Here is a 14615-nt window from a genome sequence, read left to right as displayed (position 1 = left end):
ACAAAGCTACTATGAGGTGTACCGGCAGCATGGATCGGCATTTACCACTTTCCCAGTATCTGTCTATACCCGTCATGGACTCGGTCTTGTAGCTGACACTTCCATGGCAGATTGAACATCTAGCTAGCTATTTAATTGACGATTCACAGTGTTTACCCCTGCTATGCTCTTTCGCGTTGCATGATCTCGCTAACACCCAGGCCAAGTAATGCGTAATCTGTTTCTCGAGCAGAATACATCTCTGCGCACAAAAGCAGCGTCGTGGCTGTGAGAAAACGGACATGAAAGAGAACTGAACAATGATGGTATCGCCTGATACTCGATAAAGAGCGCTATCGTTCATTTCGCCGTCTTTGTTCTCGGCATCGCATCTTCTTTCCAGGTGTCTTCGGCTTTGTTCGATGACTTGAGGGGAACATTACATATCTTCGTCGAGCGCAACTTATGCTCGCGAATGTTCAAAGCCGTTGTGAAATCGAAGGCGCCATTTACTAGCAAATAACCATAGTGCGACAATCATGTCTGACGACGGCGAACAAGGCCCGCCGGCCAATAACGACAACGGCGATGGTACTCCAGCTCCTGCGGCACCTGCTGCACCAGTCGCACCCGTGCCAGAAACCAACGAAGTTGTCATCAGAAACTGGCTAAACAGGAAATATCTCGAGTACAGCCATCTGGGGAATCCTTTTGATGTCACCATAGAGGACTTTATCAACATCGTGGCAACCGCGAGAACGGACCCTCATCATAGTTGGCTGCAGGGTCACCAGTTAGAGTTGGCTATGGCCCTGTTAACTCTTGTACAAAAGAAACGAACCGATATCCTCTTTCTACCAACAAATGCTGGCGCCATGCTTGCTCGTGTTGGCTTATGTATTGACGACAAAGATCGATTCAAACAAAATGTTCTATCGAAACCAACTTACGAAGCTATGCAGCAAGAGCAATATCGATGGATTGTTGTGCCTGTGACAGATGGTATGGCCGATGAGGGCACAGCGAAAAGGATCATGAGATGGAGAGCTAAAGCCGCGAAAGCTAAAGAGCAAGGGGAGACAGGAGAGGAAGAGCAGGTCGCTAGGGGGCAAGAGGTTTCCAAAGAAGCTGAGGTGCTGGTTACCGACAAAGAAGGACACCCAAATGGCAACACGGAAGTGCAACAAGAAAGTGAGCCTGAGATGACTCCTTCCGGTGGCACTCATTGGGGTTTCATGGTAATCGACAAGGAGAGAAATGATGCCAGATGGCTAGACGGCCACCTAAACGTAAAACAGAAACGCAACAAGCATTGGTACATACACAACATGCATAAACCACATCCTGCGTGGGTCGCCGGGAAGATTCTCTGCGGATACGACAAAGTTATGGATCTAGAGCGAGGAGCATTCACGGCAGCCACACTGAAACACGTCCCTCACGATACCAAGAACAACAGCTACCGAGGTGACGAAGGCTCAGCATGCGGGCCATGGGTCTACGCCATGCTTAAGTACATCTTGGATAACCCGAGATTCCTCACTGACGCGGGCGGACTTTATAGCGCGTTCAGTTCGAGGTATAGGAGACGTCACCCACAAAAAATGGCGTTCAACTCGCTCCAAACACGCAGAGACATGCAGGAGATTATTCGAAAAGAGGCTGAAAAGAACTTGGGTGAGAACGTATTGCCGTACAAAATGAGTGTGCGCGTTGTGAAGATCCTAGGCCTTCCTAGTACTGGTCAACTATGCGATGCGGTCGCATCCTTGAACCCGAATCGGAGGGCCCCGCCTGGACCAGGTGGCAACAGAAGCTCAAGAAGGAGGCCAGGCAGTGACGATGACAATAGTGACGGCGACGACGATGGCTGGCCAGACGAGCACGAAGGAGTTTCGCGTGCCCAGTACCAGATGTACTTACAAGAAGGCGAGCCATACTCCAGACATCGTCTGGATGAAGTTGTAAAGGCGTTCAAAGACAACCAGGACGACCTTGCGCGCAACTTCCAGCGAAGGAAGCATGGTGTTCTCACCAAGAATCCAGAATACAAGTTCCCTCAAGGCTTCAGCAAGGACAACCTACCCGCATTCGACCAACTGAAGATGGAGAGTTCGGAACCGTGGTACACAATATATAAAGACGACCTCCTCAAGGTCGACGATTCAAGAAGCCTTGCCCTTCAAACATCCAGAGCGGTGCTTCACAGCGTATTTAAAGGTAGCTTCAAGAGCGAAAACGCGGCGGTTCTCAGAGACTACCTTCATTCTCATGCTTTCACGTTCCAAGAACGTTCTCAAATCTGGACATCGGGAACTATCGCAGAACGTCTAGACCAGACTTACTTGAATCTGGCTCTGCCATTGTTCGCTTCTTTGTCCAACGCAGACGTGGATATCTGGGTCAAGAACTTGCATCCTACTGCGATGAAGGTCGTACAAGATGCGGTGGGTGTCACTCGCTATGATGTCGCCCGTGGACTTCTGTATCGCATGTTCATTGGCGAGTTCGCAGATATGACGGACAGCGATGTCGATGAGTGGCGCGCAAGCGATCCTCATATGTTAGAAGCTGGGAAGCAAGACCTGGGGGTCGCGAGATGGTGGTTAACTTGGTACTACTACCAGGGTGATGCGATGGAGAAGCTGCCGTATCTGGCAGAGAGTCCACTTCACTGGTCGCCTCGTGAGCATCGAGAGGCACATGGACAGAAGAGGAAGAGAAGCGGCGAGGAAGTGGATGCAGGTGATGATCCAAACGCCGGCCAGCCTTCATCCGACCCTAATGATGCATCTAATGTTGCACAACCAGATCCGAAAACAATCCAGTGGGCCACGATCGACCACGCCACGCTCATGAAGCACGCGACAAAAGAGATTCGAGAAGACCCACGAATTGGCGAACTATCAAACGACTACACGTACAGGGCCATCCTCTTCGTGAAACACGGTGGGACGTTCAAAAATGAGAAAGACCGTGCTGGTATCTGGATCCGTGATCTCAATGTCTTTACGCTAGGTTCTGAGGATAAAATTCCCAAACGTGACGTCTACGCGAAAGATGGCGGACTGGTCATCCGACCCTCTCCAAAACAGATATTGGAACGAATGAAGAAGAAGTACGAGAAGACCTCTAGCAAGCCTGTATCGACCGCCAAAGGAACAGCTCCAAGACGAAAAGGTTCACCAAAACCTAAAGGGCCTTCAGGATCTCAAAAACCTGCAAAGACTTCGAAGCCTTCAAAGACGTCGAAACCGTCAAACCCCTCGAAAACTACGAACCGTCCAAAGGCCTCAAGCCAGCCAGCTCCACCTCAACCGGAGCTCCCGAACATTCTCGTGATCAATAACATGCTTGCCCAAGAAATTGCCAACTTCACGCATATGGCAAGTAATCAAGTTGAAGAGTTCGTCGATCTGCTTCCGTCCAAAATCGCCGATATTACACGCCCAATGGACGCTTGGAGCCGGAAATCTGTTCTACAAAAGCTTTTCAGTAGCTTCCAAGACTTGTCTTCCGTGGACATGAAGGTTTGGCTGAAACACCCAGTTTTTCAGGGGCGTGAAGAAGTAGAGGTCGACGAGGTGATTGCGAAGCTGAACGAGAGCGTCAAGGAGCTTGGTGATATTTCTTTCAAGGGAAGTGCCGGTTTTTATCCTAAGAGCTACGTGTACGAAGCAGTGGCGCGAAACTCGGTAAATTCGAGCTTTGAGCCCGTGGTTGCCCAGCCTGAGAATACCGACCCTGGAAATCTGGTTGGACTCTCTGAATCTGAGGAGGAAGAGTTTGAGTCTGAGTCTGATGTTGAGGACGAACCGGAGAATACGACCACGAGTACCAAACGGAAACGTGCCGAGGCAGAAGCAGATGCACGGGCAAAGAAGAGGCGCAAAGGCGAAGCCCCGGATTTCCGCGTTATGAAAGAGTCTGATCTCCTCCTTTGGGTTAAGGAACTTCCATCTAACGTGAAAAAACCACTGCTTGACGATATCGGAGAAAAACTGCTATCGATGAAGGCGCATATCGCACGCTGCTACCTCGAGCGTATATACAGGAAAACGTTTCAGACCTGGGCTGCCGAGAACCCCTTGACGGACGCGAGTGTGAAAGAGATCAGGCTATGGAGGAGTTTGGGAACGTTTGACCAGCGCAAAAAGTACGCTATAAAGAACAAGGAGGGTCTGAAGAACTTTTGCGAAGAGCAATTGTTTCCACAGACAAGAGTGATTGAGACTGGAGGAGAGAACAAGAGCGTCGAGTTGCCGGATTATAGTAATGACAAGGATAAGTGGCCGGAGGAATGGAAGTAGGAGATGTGAGTGAGAGAGCCAGATGAGGAGTAGAGCGGATCGACTATTCATCGTGTTACTGCGTACGAGGAGATTTGTAAAATAGCTCATGTATCGATACAGCCAATCAAAGTTCAATGAATGCTGAACTTTATCGTTCTTTTCTTGATTTCCGTCTCGCTCATACCTGCGAATATCTCTCCTTCCATGTGCCCATGTGCATAACAGGGTCCGACGAGCTTGACGTGAAGAGTATGATCATCTTGCAAATTAGGCCCAGGGATCACGCGAAGTATGGCTGGTACCGAAGATCCGTACAAAATGCAAAGCAGATTTTCGTCTTCTTGAGACATGTCCCCAGGTCCTAATCCCACAATGCCCTCCAATGCACCAAGATCGGAATTTGCACAACGAAAGATTTTCCGATTGGCAGTAGCTTCTTGTACGCGTCTGAGGTAGTTGATTAAGGTGCTCGGCCGCCGGGTAGAGGCTGATAGAGTTTCCGAAGCTAGGTTATTGTTGCCGTCGAGTCGTGTGAGTGCTAAGGCACATGCGCGTCGGTACCAGGTGGGTGCTGTTTTTGCATCTGGATTGCGATTCGCAACAAGGGTTCTCCAGAGCCGATCATCAATGCCTTTGTCTAGACTTCCACGCCATCCAAGCATTTTCAGCCAGTCATCCTCGAGGAAGCCTTTGTGGACAGCCGAGGACGAAATCATTTCAACTGTACCCAGCAGGATGCCATTGGGCTGTATGATATCGTCAATCATGGATGGTATTGCCTGTTTCTGGAAGTCGATCCCTTGAGATGCATGATACGTCTGAGAGCCAACAGGTCCGAGGAAGCCGTCCAAAGGCGCGTCGCGCTGATGATCTGGGAGTACCTCGTCAACATTCGCGACGCCGATCCAACTGGGAAGGACCCTTTCATGGTAGTCATGTTGAGTAGTCAGTTGCGACCAACTAGCCCATTGTCGGTAGAGCACATCAAGAGACTTGGACTTTGCGATGCTATAACGGACAAAATCCTTGAAGATGTCGATGGGATGCTTCAAGTAATCTGGAGCAAAAATCCGTCGCAACTGAGATCCCGACGAGGTGTCAATGACTTGTTGCATGTCGTTGGCAAGATATAGTAGAGCGTAGATAGTATCTCGAGCATTCGACACTGCGAAAGGCGAAGCTGTCAGCACCAGAGACTCTAGGCTCATTAGTCTCGAAGCAATTGATGAATCTGGAGACTTCTGAAATACGTTGCGCGAGAATCTCATAAGCGCCACTGCCGCTGAACTATCAGTATTCCCGTAGATGGTCATTACTTTTTCGTAGTATTCCGAATGGCGAAAGCGTATCCGCATCTGATCCAAATGGTCCGAGAATAGGTCTACGGCATCTGCAAAGTCTAACCAGCTCAGAATTTTATCCGCAATGCGCACCGATAGTCTTCTTGCACAGGCAACTTCCTGAATCACCCACCGACGCCTGAACCAAGGGCGCCGCAGAATGCGACCGAAAGCTACCCAGCGCGCGAAGAACTTATCCCTAAACATCAATCCCCCTTGGACGTGGCAGTCAAGATTATTGAGGTCAAGTACATCCGGTACCAGACGGACAGCGTCCCCGATGTTGGCGCCACGATAGTCGTCTCCAAGCCAGGCAATAACATTCCAGGCGCTTGAGTAAATTGAAGGCATTTTTGGAATCTGCCGACTTTTCTCTTCCTCGTTTCCTTGTTCGATACACAGACAATCAACCCAAAGCCATATATAGTCATTCGTAAGACGGATGCGTCGGAGTGCTTGATTAAGATTTTCGCGGATGAGGTATTTCCCGTAGTGCATCCGCGCGGTATCAGACGAATCGGCATTGCCTGATCTGGGAAGATCATTCAAGAAGACCTCGTGCGTAGGAGTGTCGTCACCCCACGCATACGAGAGGGCTTGGAATTCGTGGAGCTTAGTCACGAGCTTGTCCAGTGAGAAAACCTTTAGAGAGCATAACAGCCTACTCTCCGAAGATCCAGGTGAGATACGAAGAAGCCGGATCTCGTTATCCAGCAGAGGAGTATATCGATATTGTGCTAATGTGTTGAAGTATGTGAAGCCGTAAACCTGTTCATGAACAGGTTTCAAGGCCAACTCCACGAAGGTCGGTGTTGGTGTACCGTGAATAGCGGGTGATCCTGCTCGAATAGGTGAGCCAGTACGAACCGGTGAGCCGCTATGGTAGAAATTGTCCCCTGGCGACTGTGACCGTGTTCTCTTGTTATCTGAATAATGGTTTGGTGATGTGGAACGGCCTCGCATCGCTCGTATTTCCATTTCCTCTTCCTCGTCTGAATCATCACTTGATGACATGTAAAGACCTCGCATCATTTGTCTTTCCAATGCTTTCTGGGTTGTCTGGTGAGCTTCCTCCATAGACCGGGCATACGCAGCATTAGTGGGATTGCTTGGAATATAGCAACCTTGTTGAGATACTGTACAAGCGATACAGGACGTTGACGTTCCCACGAAGGCACATGTCCGCCCCCTCTCGCGGCACCCGCTACAAATCTCTGAGGTTTGCTTTCTGGTCTTGGCTACCTTCTTCCAAGTGCCATCCCGGTCGCACTCTCTTCCCAAAAGGATGCAATTGCTACATCGAGCTTCAGCGTCATTTAGGGCTGGAACACATGGTACCGATACTAGTCCGCAGTAGTCACACGGCGAATCGGCGCGGTGGCGTTTTCTCCCTCTCGTGTGGTGCGCAGGCGACGATGCAGGATCCATTGGTTCAGCTGTGGTTGGTGTTGTATATCAACGTCGACGAATGCAACGCCATGGATAATGCAACAAACAGATTCAGGTTTGCACCGTCGGGTAAATGATCGTCATTAGGTAAGCGTCAAGGTTGTGTCGTATTCATGTACTGCGCCATGTATGCAGGCAGATGTGGTATAGCGATGGACCCTGTTGCCTGACGCTATACCGTGTTGGAACTCGCGGCAGCCACACATAGCCTCGGTGGCTGCTGTGGAAATGTTTAGTGACAAAGTGTGGTCGTTAAGCATTGGAGGGCGAACTGATGACACCTAGTTGGGTTCGGATAGGCGAATTCATTCTCTCTTAGCACTGCCTCGCAAAAAGCGATCGTAGTATGAGTAGTCAGGAAGCGACGACTACATGAGTGACAAGTTCCGTTGCCGCCGACTGCTCGTCTTAGCCTCTCTATCCGAGTGACACACCGAAGCGACATGATGGGAATGAGGCTGTGGATATCCCTAGGAATTATCAAAACCACGTCTCGCTGGTTCCTCGCATTCAAGGGCTTCTTGCTTTATACTCACCATGTCTGCAGTGTCCTCCTGGGAATCAATAGATCTTGTGGAGGGCAGGATTTGATGAATCATGGCGTTCGCTTCTCAATAGTTGAAACCTTGGGTATCACATCTCGCAGTTGCTCTCTATCTTGGTCGGTTGGGGTGAGACCGAATTTCTCCTCAGCCTTGTCGGATATGTAGAGACCAGCGCCCGCGTACGCCATGACGCCCACCCCAATGATCATGCGCGTCTTGGGCGGTATGTTCTTGAACCATCTATCTCAATGTTAGTGGTAGGAACATACGTATTCAGGGTGCGCACGTACTGCCAGACAGCCATGTCGAGGTTGAGGATGTGCACACGCGTTGGTGTCGCAAAGTTCGCGATGACGACGCTGAGGGCTCAGCGCCAAGCCTGAGCAGCTCTCAGACTCGAGCATGACACGACGTCAGCGCTCACATGTGTAAACTCGTCTCGTACATTCACTCATTAGCATTAAGCACCGTTCTTTCATTCACCACGCAATAGTCATCCCGTTCGAGCCAAGTATGGTCTCATAGCTTGGAACCTTGAACATCGATCGCCGCACCTCCGCACCCACTACGCACCCTGAGACCACCTGGGCAGATGTGCGCGCTATTACCACCCGCCTCTTGAGCGCCTCCGCCAGCATCATAAGGCATCCACCACTCTTTAACTATGCCCGGCTTCCGCCGCTGGGGCAAGTCCAAATTCGAGCGGAACCCCGAGTCGTCGTTCAAGCTCCTCGCGGCCATCATCGTCATCACCCTGTACCTCCTCATCAAAGAGTTCCAGAACCCGACTGTTCGAGACAGGGATATACCAAAGTTTGGCGCACAAATACAACATGCGGATTGGAACGGAACAGGCAAGGCGGACGAGGCACGAGCGAAGAGCGTGCGGGATGCCATGAAATATACCTTTTGGAAGTACAGGGAGAACGCCTGGGGCTGCGATGATATCCTGCCTGTATCGGGAGGCAACTCGTCATCCAGAAATGGGTGGGGAGCTTTCATCGTGGACTCAGCGAGCACGCTGGCGCTCATGGGGCTATGGGACGAGCTGGCGCATTCTCTCGAGCATATACTCGCGATCGACTTCACCGAAGCGAAGGACCTCGTCGACCCTTTCGAGACAACCATACGATACCTGGGCGGGCTTTTGTCTATTGTGGATATGTATGACACCGGGCTCATTCCGGAAGACGTACTGAGCGAAGAGGCACGCGATCTTGTACTCGAGCATGCTGTCACCCTAGCGGGGAAGCTTGCTCCAGCATACGACACCCCCACAGGCATGCCATGGCCTCGTGTCGACTTTGAAACAGAGCAGGGCGAGCCAGATCCTTCCTTCGTCTTCAGCGACGACCCAACCAAACACGGCTACGACCAACACCCCGCTATAGGCCCTGCGCGAACTGGCTCTTCCATCCTCGAGAATCGCGTCTTGACCAGACTGACTGGCAACTTGACATACACGCAGAACTCGACGAACGCGTGGGCGCCACTTGTATGGTCGAAGTGGAAGACACCGTGGCCAGGCATGGTTGACGCGCCTGTCGACATCATGACAGGAGAGCCAGTGGGCCGTCAGAGGCACTGGGATGGTGGACACGATTCATACTACGAGTACCTCGTCAAGATGACGCTCTTAGCACCGCCAACAGATCCCCATCTCGGCACATACAAACATCGCTTCACAGATGCGGCATACTCATTGCGCAAGCATCTCAGTTCCCGCTCCGCGCCGGCACCCGATCACTACATGCAACACCTCTACATCGGACGATACAACAAAGAATATGAAAATCAGCAAGGCCATCTCGCCTGCTTCGCGCCCGGTACCATTCTCCTCGCATCCAGACTCTACAACGAACCCTACCTCCGTACCTTCGCGCTCGCGCTCCTAGAAGGCTGCCATCACTCGTATACCTCCACACCCACCAAGATCGGTCCAGAGACATGGGCATGGATACCTAAATTCGGATACGATGACCCGCTCTTCGTCCCCGAGACCGCCCGTCAAGAGCGAGAAGCGATGGCTAGCGGTATCTGGGCGCTAGAACCAGCATACAAAGGCCGGCCTGAGTATGTGGAGAGCCTGTTCTACGCATGGCGCATAACAGGCGACAAACGGTATCGCGAGTGGGCATGGGAAGCTTTCTCCGCTATGGAAAAGCATTGCAAAGCGCCATTTGGATACGCACAACTGGCTGATGTGTATGATACAAAGTCAAAGGGCGAGGACAAATGGGTTGATATGCAAGAGAGCTTCTGGGCTGCGGAAACGTTGAAGTATCTTTGGCTTACGTTTTCGGATGTCGAGGTCGCGAGTTTGGATAGCTGGGTGTTTAGCACTGAGGGGCATCCGTTTCGTATGATGCGGTGAGGGGGTCGTCATGACACGGCCGTGTATGAAGGCAGAGGAAAGATCATCTCACATTAAAGAGAAGGACAACATGACGACGAGCGAGGCTCATAAGTGCCTACAACATGTCGCAAGCACAGTGGAGAGGTACAAGGCTGGCTCACCAGCAACGGCGCAAAGATACCCAAAATCATATTTGCTACAATGACAAAACGAGAACCATTACACCATTTCTTCGCTCCCTACCATCTCCATCGTTCATCAAATTTCATCGCTCACAGCACTTAGCTTCCTGCACCACTACCTCCACCACTGTATCCACCATCATGCCCTCCACTATCACCACCGTGTCCATGACTATGGCTCTGGTTATGATCATGACTATGCTCATTGTCATGCCCATTACTACCTCCACCTCCGTCACCACCTCCATCTCCCCCTATATCCGTCGCATCAGACACTCTATTGCTCTTATACACACTCCCCGATGCGCCTCTATACACCCCGCTACTTTCGCGGTTATACCTCAGCTTACTGGCATCCGTGTACTCGGGTGGATCGTAGATTGGACTTCTTCGGAATGGTCGTGGGTGGTTAGTGGTGTTGGGGTTAATGGCATTAGGGTCGGGTATGGAGAATGGGTTAGTCGTGGGGGCAGGGATGGGTTTGAGCGCAGTGGTGGGTTTGGGTGTTGATGGTATGCAGCCCATGATGTTGTATATGGAAAATCTTAGATGCTTGAAGGTTGGAGATAGTGGGAAGTGGAGAGTGGGAAGTGTTTGAATATAGAGGAAGGTTGGTAGGGGCGTTTGCTATGAGTCTAGGATGAGGACATGTAGAGAGAGGCGTGGCAGTGACGAACGGGGAGTGATGGTGAGTCGTTGAATGTTGGGAAAAGGTGAAGTGGTGTCTTTGATATGTGGTTATCAGCAGTGCGCTCTATGCAGTCTATCCTCTTCGCTATAGCTTGTTGTCGTAGTGAGGTATGTAATTCAATTTCCCCCAAAGACTCAAGATCACGTGTTACTTCTCTTGCTTATCTACTGTAACCTAGATACTATTCTACCATAAAGCGATTCATCTCCCTTCCTTTTTGAAGGAATTTCAGCAATCCGGTTTCTTATCTCCTACTCATGCGACGAAACTGGGAAATACGACCTCCGGTTCGAAACAATATCCGAGTATCTCGCGTACGGATGTTCGTCACTCGAGATCTGCTCGCTCCTCACAGGATAAGATTAGCTCCCACCGATCAGCCCAGTTCGTTCCATCTGGTGACTCTGGTACTGCACCCGACTTCGAGAATTTGGTTGAACTGCTGAGGGGTAATTTAGAGGGATGCTACTGTAGGCTTACGAAGCGCGGATCGCCGAGATCGTCATGCGCGATCCAGATGTCATCTCTTGTGCTGAATAAACATGCTGCTCGCGCGGTATGTTCGAGAATAGTAAAGAGATGAGTTCGTTCAGATTGGTGTTGTACTTAGCATGTCCCCCAAGCGCCGAAAAAGAGTCGTAAAGCACCAGCATCACCACACTATATCGTCAAACAGTACGTCTCTATGCGCATACGAGTCACCCAATAAGATGTTAACGATCTTTCGGGCGAACCAGGGTCCTAACGATCGACGCCAGGCCGTGTAGAGAGCTTGGGAGATGGTCGGGTACGCTCGACGCGACTCCGGCAGGCTCTCGACCCGAGTAAAAGCAAGTGTAGCATACGTACGTTGACGGCAGCGTACTTCGGTACTCATCGATGCGACTAGTCAAGATTAGAAGGAGGTGCATGTCGTAGTCTGTCGCTGAGGAAGTGGGGAAATGCAGGTACGAAAAGGTAATGCGACGGGCCGATAGAAAACAACAGTAACGAAGTGGTTGTTTGACTAAACCACGTAACGTCAGCTATGCGTGCTAACCATTCGCCGTCTTCGTAGATTCCTTCTAGCTCAGACGTCACTTTCATTCCGCCCTGCTCGAATTTTCAGCTCCGTTGGTTTGGATTGGTGTGGGTTTGTCTGCCGGACCTGTTTACCAAAAGGAATGTAGACAAGCAAAAACATTTTCTATGCATAACAACTCTAGTTACAGTAGCAAGTAATAGTCTGCGCCTCGGTGGCGAAGTTCGTAAGGAGTTCGCAGCAGAAGCAATAGCTAGTGGTATGCAGGTTGTTTTGCTGGACGTCTCGATGCGATGACCAAATTCGGGTACGCTGGACACGCGGATAGTAGCCGTCCGCGGAGTGAATTTCTGGTGACGAGGTTGGAAAAAGAGAAGCAGCTTAGTAAATTTTGCTGGTATGCAAAAAAAAAATGCAAAAAACATACAACAGCGAGGATTCGCCAGTGGTCACCCACCTGACTACTAGTTCGCCGTTTACAGGCTTGAGTACCGCTGAGCGAACGGGAAGCGCTATTATCCTGAAACTATGGTCGTATGTGAAGGAATTGGTGTTGTAGCGCTATTATATAGTCAGCATTCGAGAAGGTTGACAGAAGCACCTTGAGTGGCTGTTGCCATCGCGCCAAAATGCAATGGAAAACCAGAACTTGCAGTGGTAATTGTATCAGTACTGTACTTGCGAAAGACGTTCCTTGTATGAGACCGCGTGTCGTTGCAATGGCATGCATGCAACCTACCAGGATCGTTGACATGGGTAGCCGATCAATGTCACCGAAGCTTCCTTCGGATACGCCCCGTTCCTTCGGCAGGATCCCGAGCACCAGAACCTGGGGTAGGAACATGCTAGTTGCTAGGTCGATGACGACAAATCGGGTGTTTTGGAAGGGAGCCATGTGCAGTGAAGGACCCCGTTTCGGCTAAGGGCTGGAACCCAGTCATGCGAAAGCACCTACAGTTATGTCCTCGCTGCTGTCCTTCTCCTTCGCTAAATTACAAAGTCCCTAGTATATAGCTAACATACTGCTAGAGTTAGCGTATTACTTCTTATAGTTGCTTAGAACCTTGTTAGGAGTGTCTTTAACTCTTCTAAGTCTCTCTAAGCGTGCTTAGAGAATAGCAAGGTAATATAAGTTATAGAGAGCTATACTATTAGCTTAGTAGGTAGCTTCTAGGTTAGTGTATACCTTTCTAGGAGCTACTCTACACGTTAGTATAGATGTATATAAGTATAACTCTATCTCTCTAGGTTAAGCTAAGTTTAGGTTAATTACAGGTAAGCGTTAGCTACTTAATCTTTCTTAGCTCTGCTAAAGTTAATAGCTAGTCTATTGTAGCGCTATTAGCAACGTTGTTGTTAATTAGCAAGATAGTGTAATTAGTAAAAGTTATAATTAAAGTAATGTAATAGAGAGAAGATTAGTCTAGCGCATTACTTTTGTGCTAGCTACTACCTACGTAACTATAATGTAGCTAAAAGAGCTCTATAGTTCGCAAGAACACACACCTAAGGTACTATTAACTAAACTATAGTTCTACTTTGTAGAAGAAAAAGGATAGCCTGCATACTTAAATATTAAGGTTAGAACGGGCTAGAATAGACGCAGTAGTAGTAGTAGCAGTGAAGGACGTTTCGCAAGAGGCAACGCTGTCGGCTGGTGGCGTGGACAGTGGCGTCGGGAAACTTCGCTTTAGCCGTGAGGGAAATCCGCTCGTGTAATATGGGATGCTGTATGGCTGCAGGTGTCGCTGCACTAGCAGTGTCGTGTAAACGCTTCCGTTACGGCGGAGGTGTACCTGCGCAAGCTACAACCCTGAGATGGTTCACGGTATCCTGTGGCTGCGCTTGAGGACAGCGGTGAGCGAGAGCATACTGTGCTTTAGCAAGCTTGATATATCAGCCGTTGCTACTTTACTGCCATGTCATTGCTGATTCTTCCTCTTGAGAAGGTAGCGGACAAACAACCGACGACCGCGTACTAAGTTCGCGCACTACCTTCGCGCAGGAACTACCCAGGAACTACCGTCTCTCTAGTGGACATAGGCTGCGGGGTCAGATTGTGCATGGTTGCAGACTACTGGCTTGTTGAGTTGATCTTGTCGTCATATGTAAGGGCACACCTCTGAGATGGCAGAGTACTGAAGCATCAGCAGCACTCCAAGAGATAACTGATGCGACTGCGTCGCTTCGAAGAGATGCTCAGATTGCAGGCCGCAAACAAAGCCTTGCTGCACTCATCAGCCGCAGTCAATAGCCGTGAGTAACACCCGGCATGGCAGATGTCTAACCGAACATCGAAGGAACCGCTTTAGACGTGGGTGTGCGGATGAGCATGTCCGCATCACTTCGTGCATGTTCTCAATGCGAGTCGTGTATACTTCCCCTAACACGACGTCAGCGCCTCTATTCGATCACGTGCACTTCGCAATAACTTACAGAAGTGACTAGCAAATGTGGGGAGTGCTGTCAATCCCCTTGTCGAAAATGGCAAGCGGGTGAGGGGCGTAGATATGGCATCAGCCCATGTCGAAAATCAAGCTTTGGATCTAGGGTCCAGGTCGCTAAGGTGAGCCCATTGAAGCAAGGCGCCTTCAGTAGTCGCCGTTCACCTACCACTACACGCCCAATGCTGTTCCGTTTCTCGTGGCAGCCACAGCAGAGAACTCTTTCGACCCCTGCATCTCGATTGCAATTGCAAACTGTGCTTCCGTCGGATCGTCACCGGTGTAGTAATCCACGAATGGCTGTCCGGATCCGGTT

General features: G+C 50.2%; 3 protein-coding genes across 3 annotated transcripts; 2 read left to right on the top strand and 1 right to left on the bottom strand.

The window, feature by feature from the left end:
• Window positions 1–11: 11 nt before the first annotated feature.
• Window positions 12–4289, top strand: J4E83_004737 (uncharacterized protein; the record flags this gene model as incomplete). Its single annotated transcript, XM_049331663.1, has 2 exons — window positions 12–16; window positions 509–4289. 2 exons carry the CDS (start codon window positions 12–14, stop codon window positions 4287–4289), a joined length of 3786 nt encoding a protein of 1261 aa, XP_049189437.1.
• A 3366-nt stretch (window positions 4290–7655) lies between these two features.
• J4E83_004736 (uncharacterized protein) lies at window positions 7656–7909 on the bottom strand (the record flags this gene model as incomplete). Its single annotated transcript, XM_049331662.1, has 2 exons — window positions 7656–7845; window positions 7875–7909. The coding sequence occupies 2 exons, from the start codon at window positions 7907–7909 to the stop codon at window positions 7656–7658; spliced, it is 225 nt and encodes a 74-aa protein (XP_049189436.1).
• Window positions 7910–8269: 360 nt separating this feature from the next.
• Window positions 8270–9979, top strand: J4E83_004735 (uncharacterized protein; the record flags this gene model as incomplete). The annotated part of the gene is made up of 1 exon (XM_049331661.1): window positions 8270–9979. The coding sequence occupies one exon, from the start codon at window positions 8270–8272 to the stop codon at window positions 9977–9979; it is 1710 nt and encodes a 569-aa protein (XP_049189435.1).
• Between the last annotated feature and the right edge of the window lie 4636 nt (window positions 9980–14615).

The sequence above is a fragment of the Alternaria metachromatica genome (genome assembly GCF_023757995.1).
Source record: "Alternaria metachromatica strain BMP 0045 chromosome Unknown scaffold_8, whole genome shotgun sequence".
Lineage (NCBI taxonomy): Eukaryota > Fungi > Ascomycota > Dothideomycetes > Pleosporales > Pleosporaceae > Alternaria > Alternaria metachromatica.
This window is presented reverse-complemented; position numbering and strand designations above follow the sequence as displayed.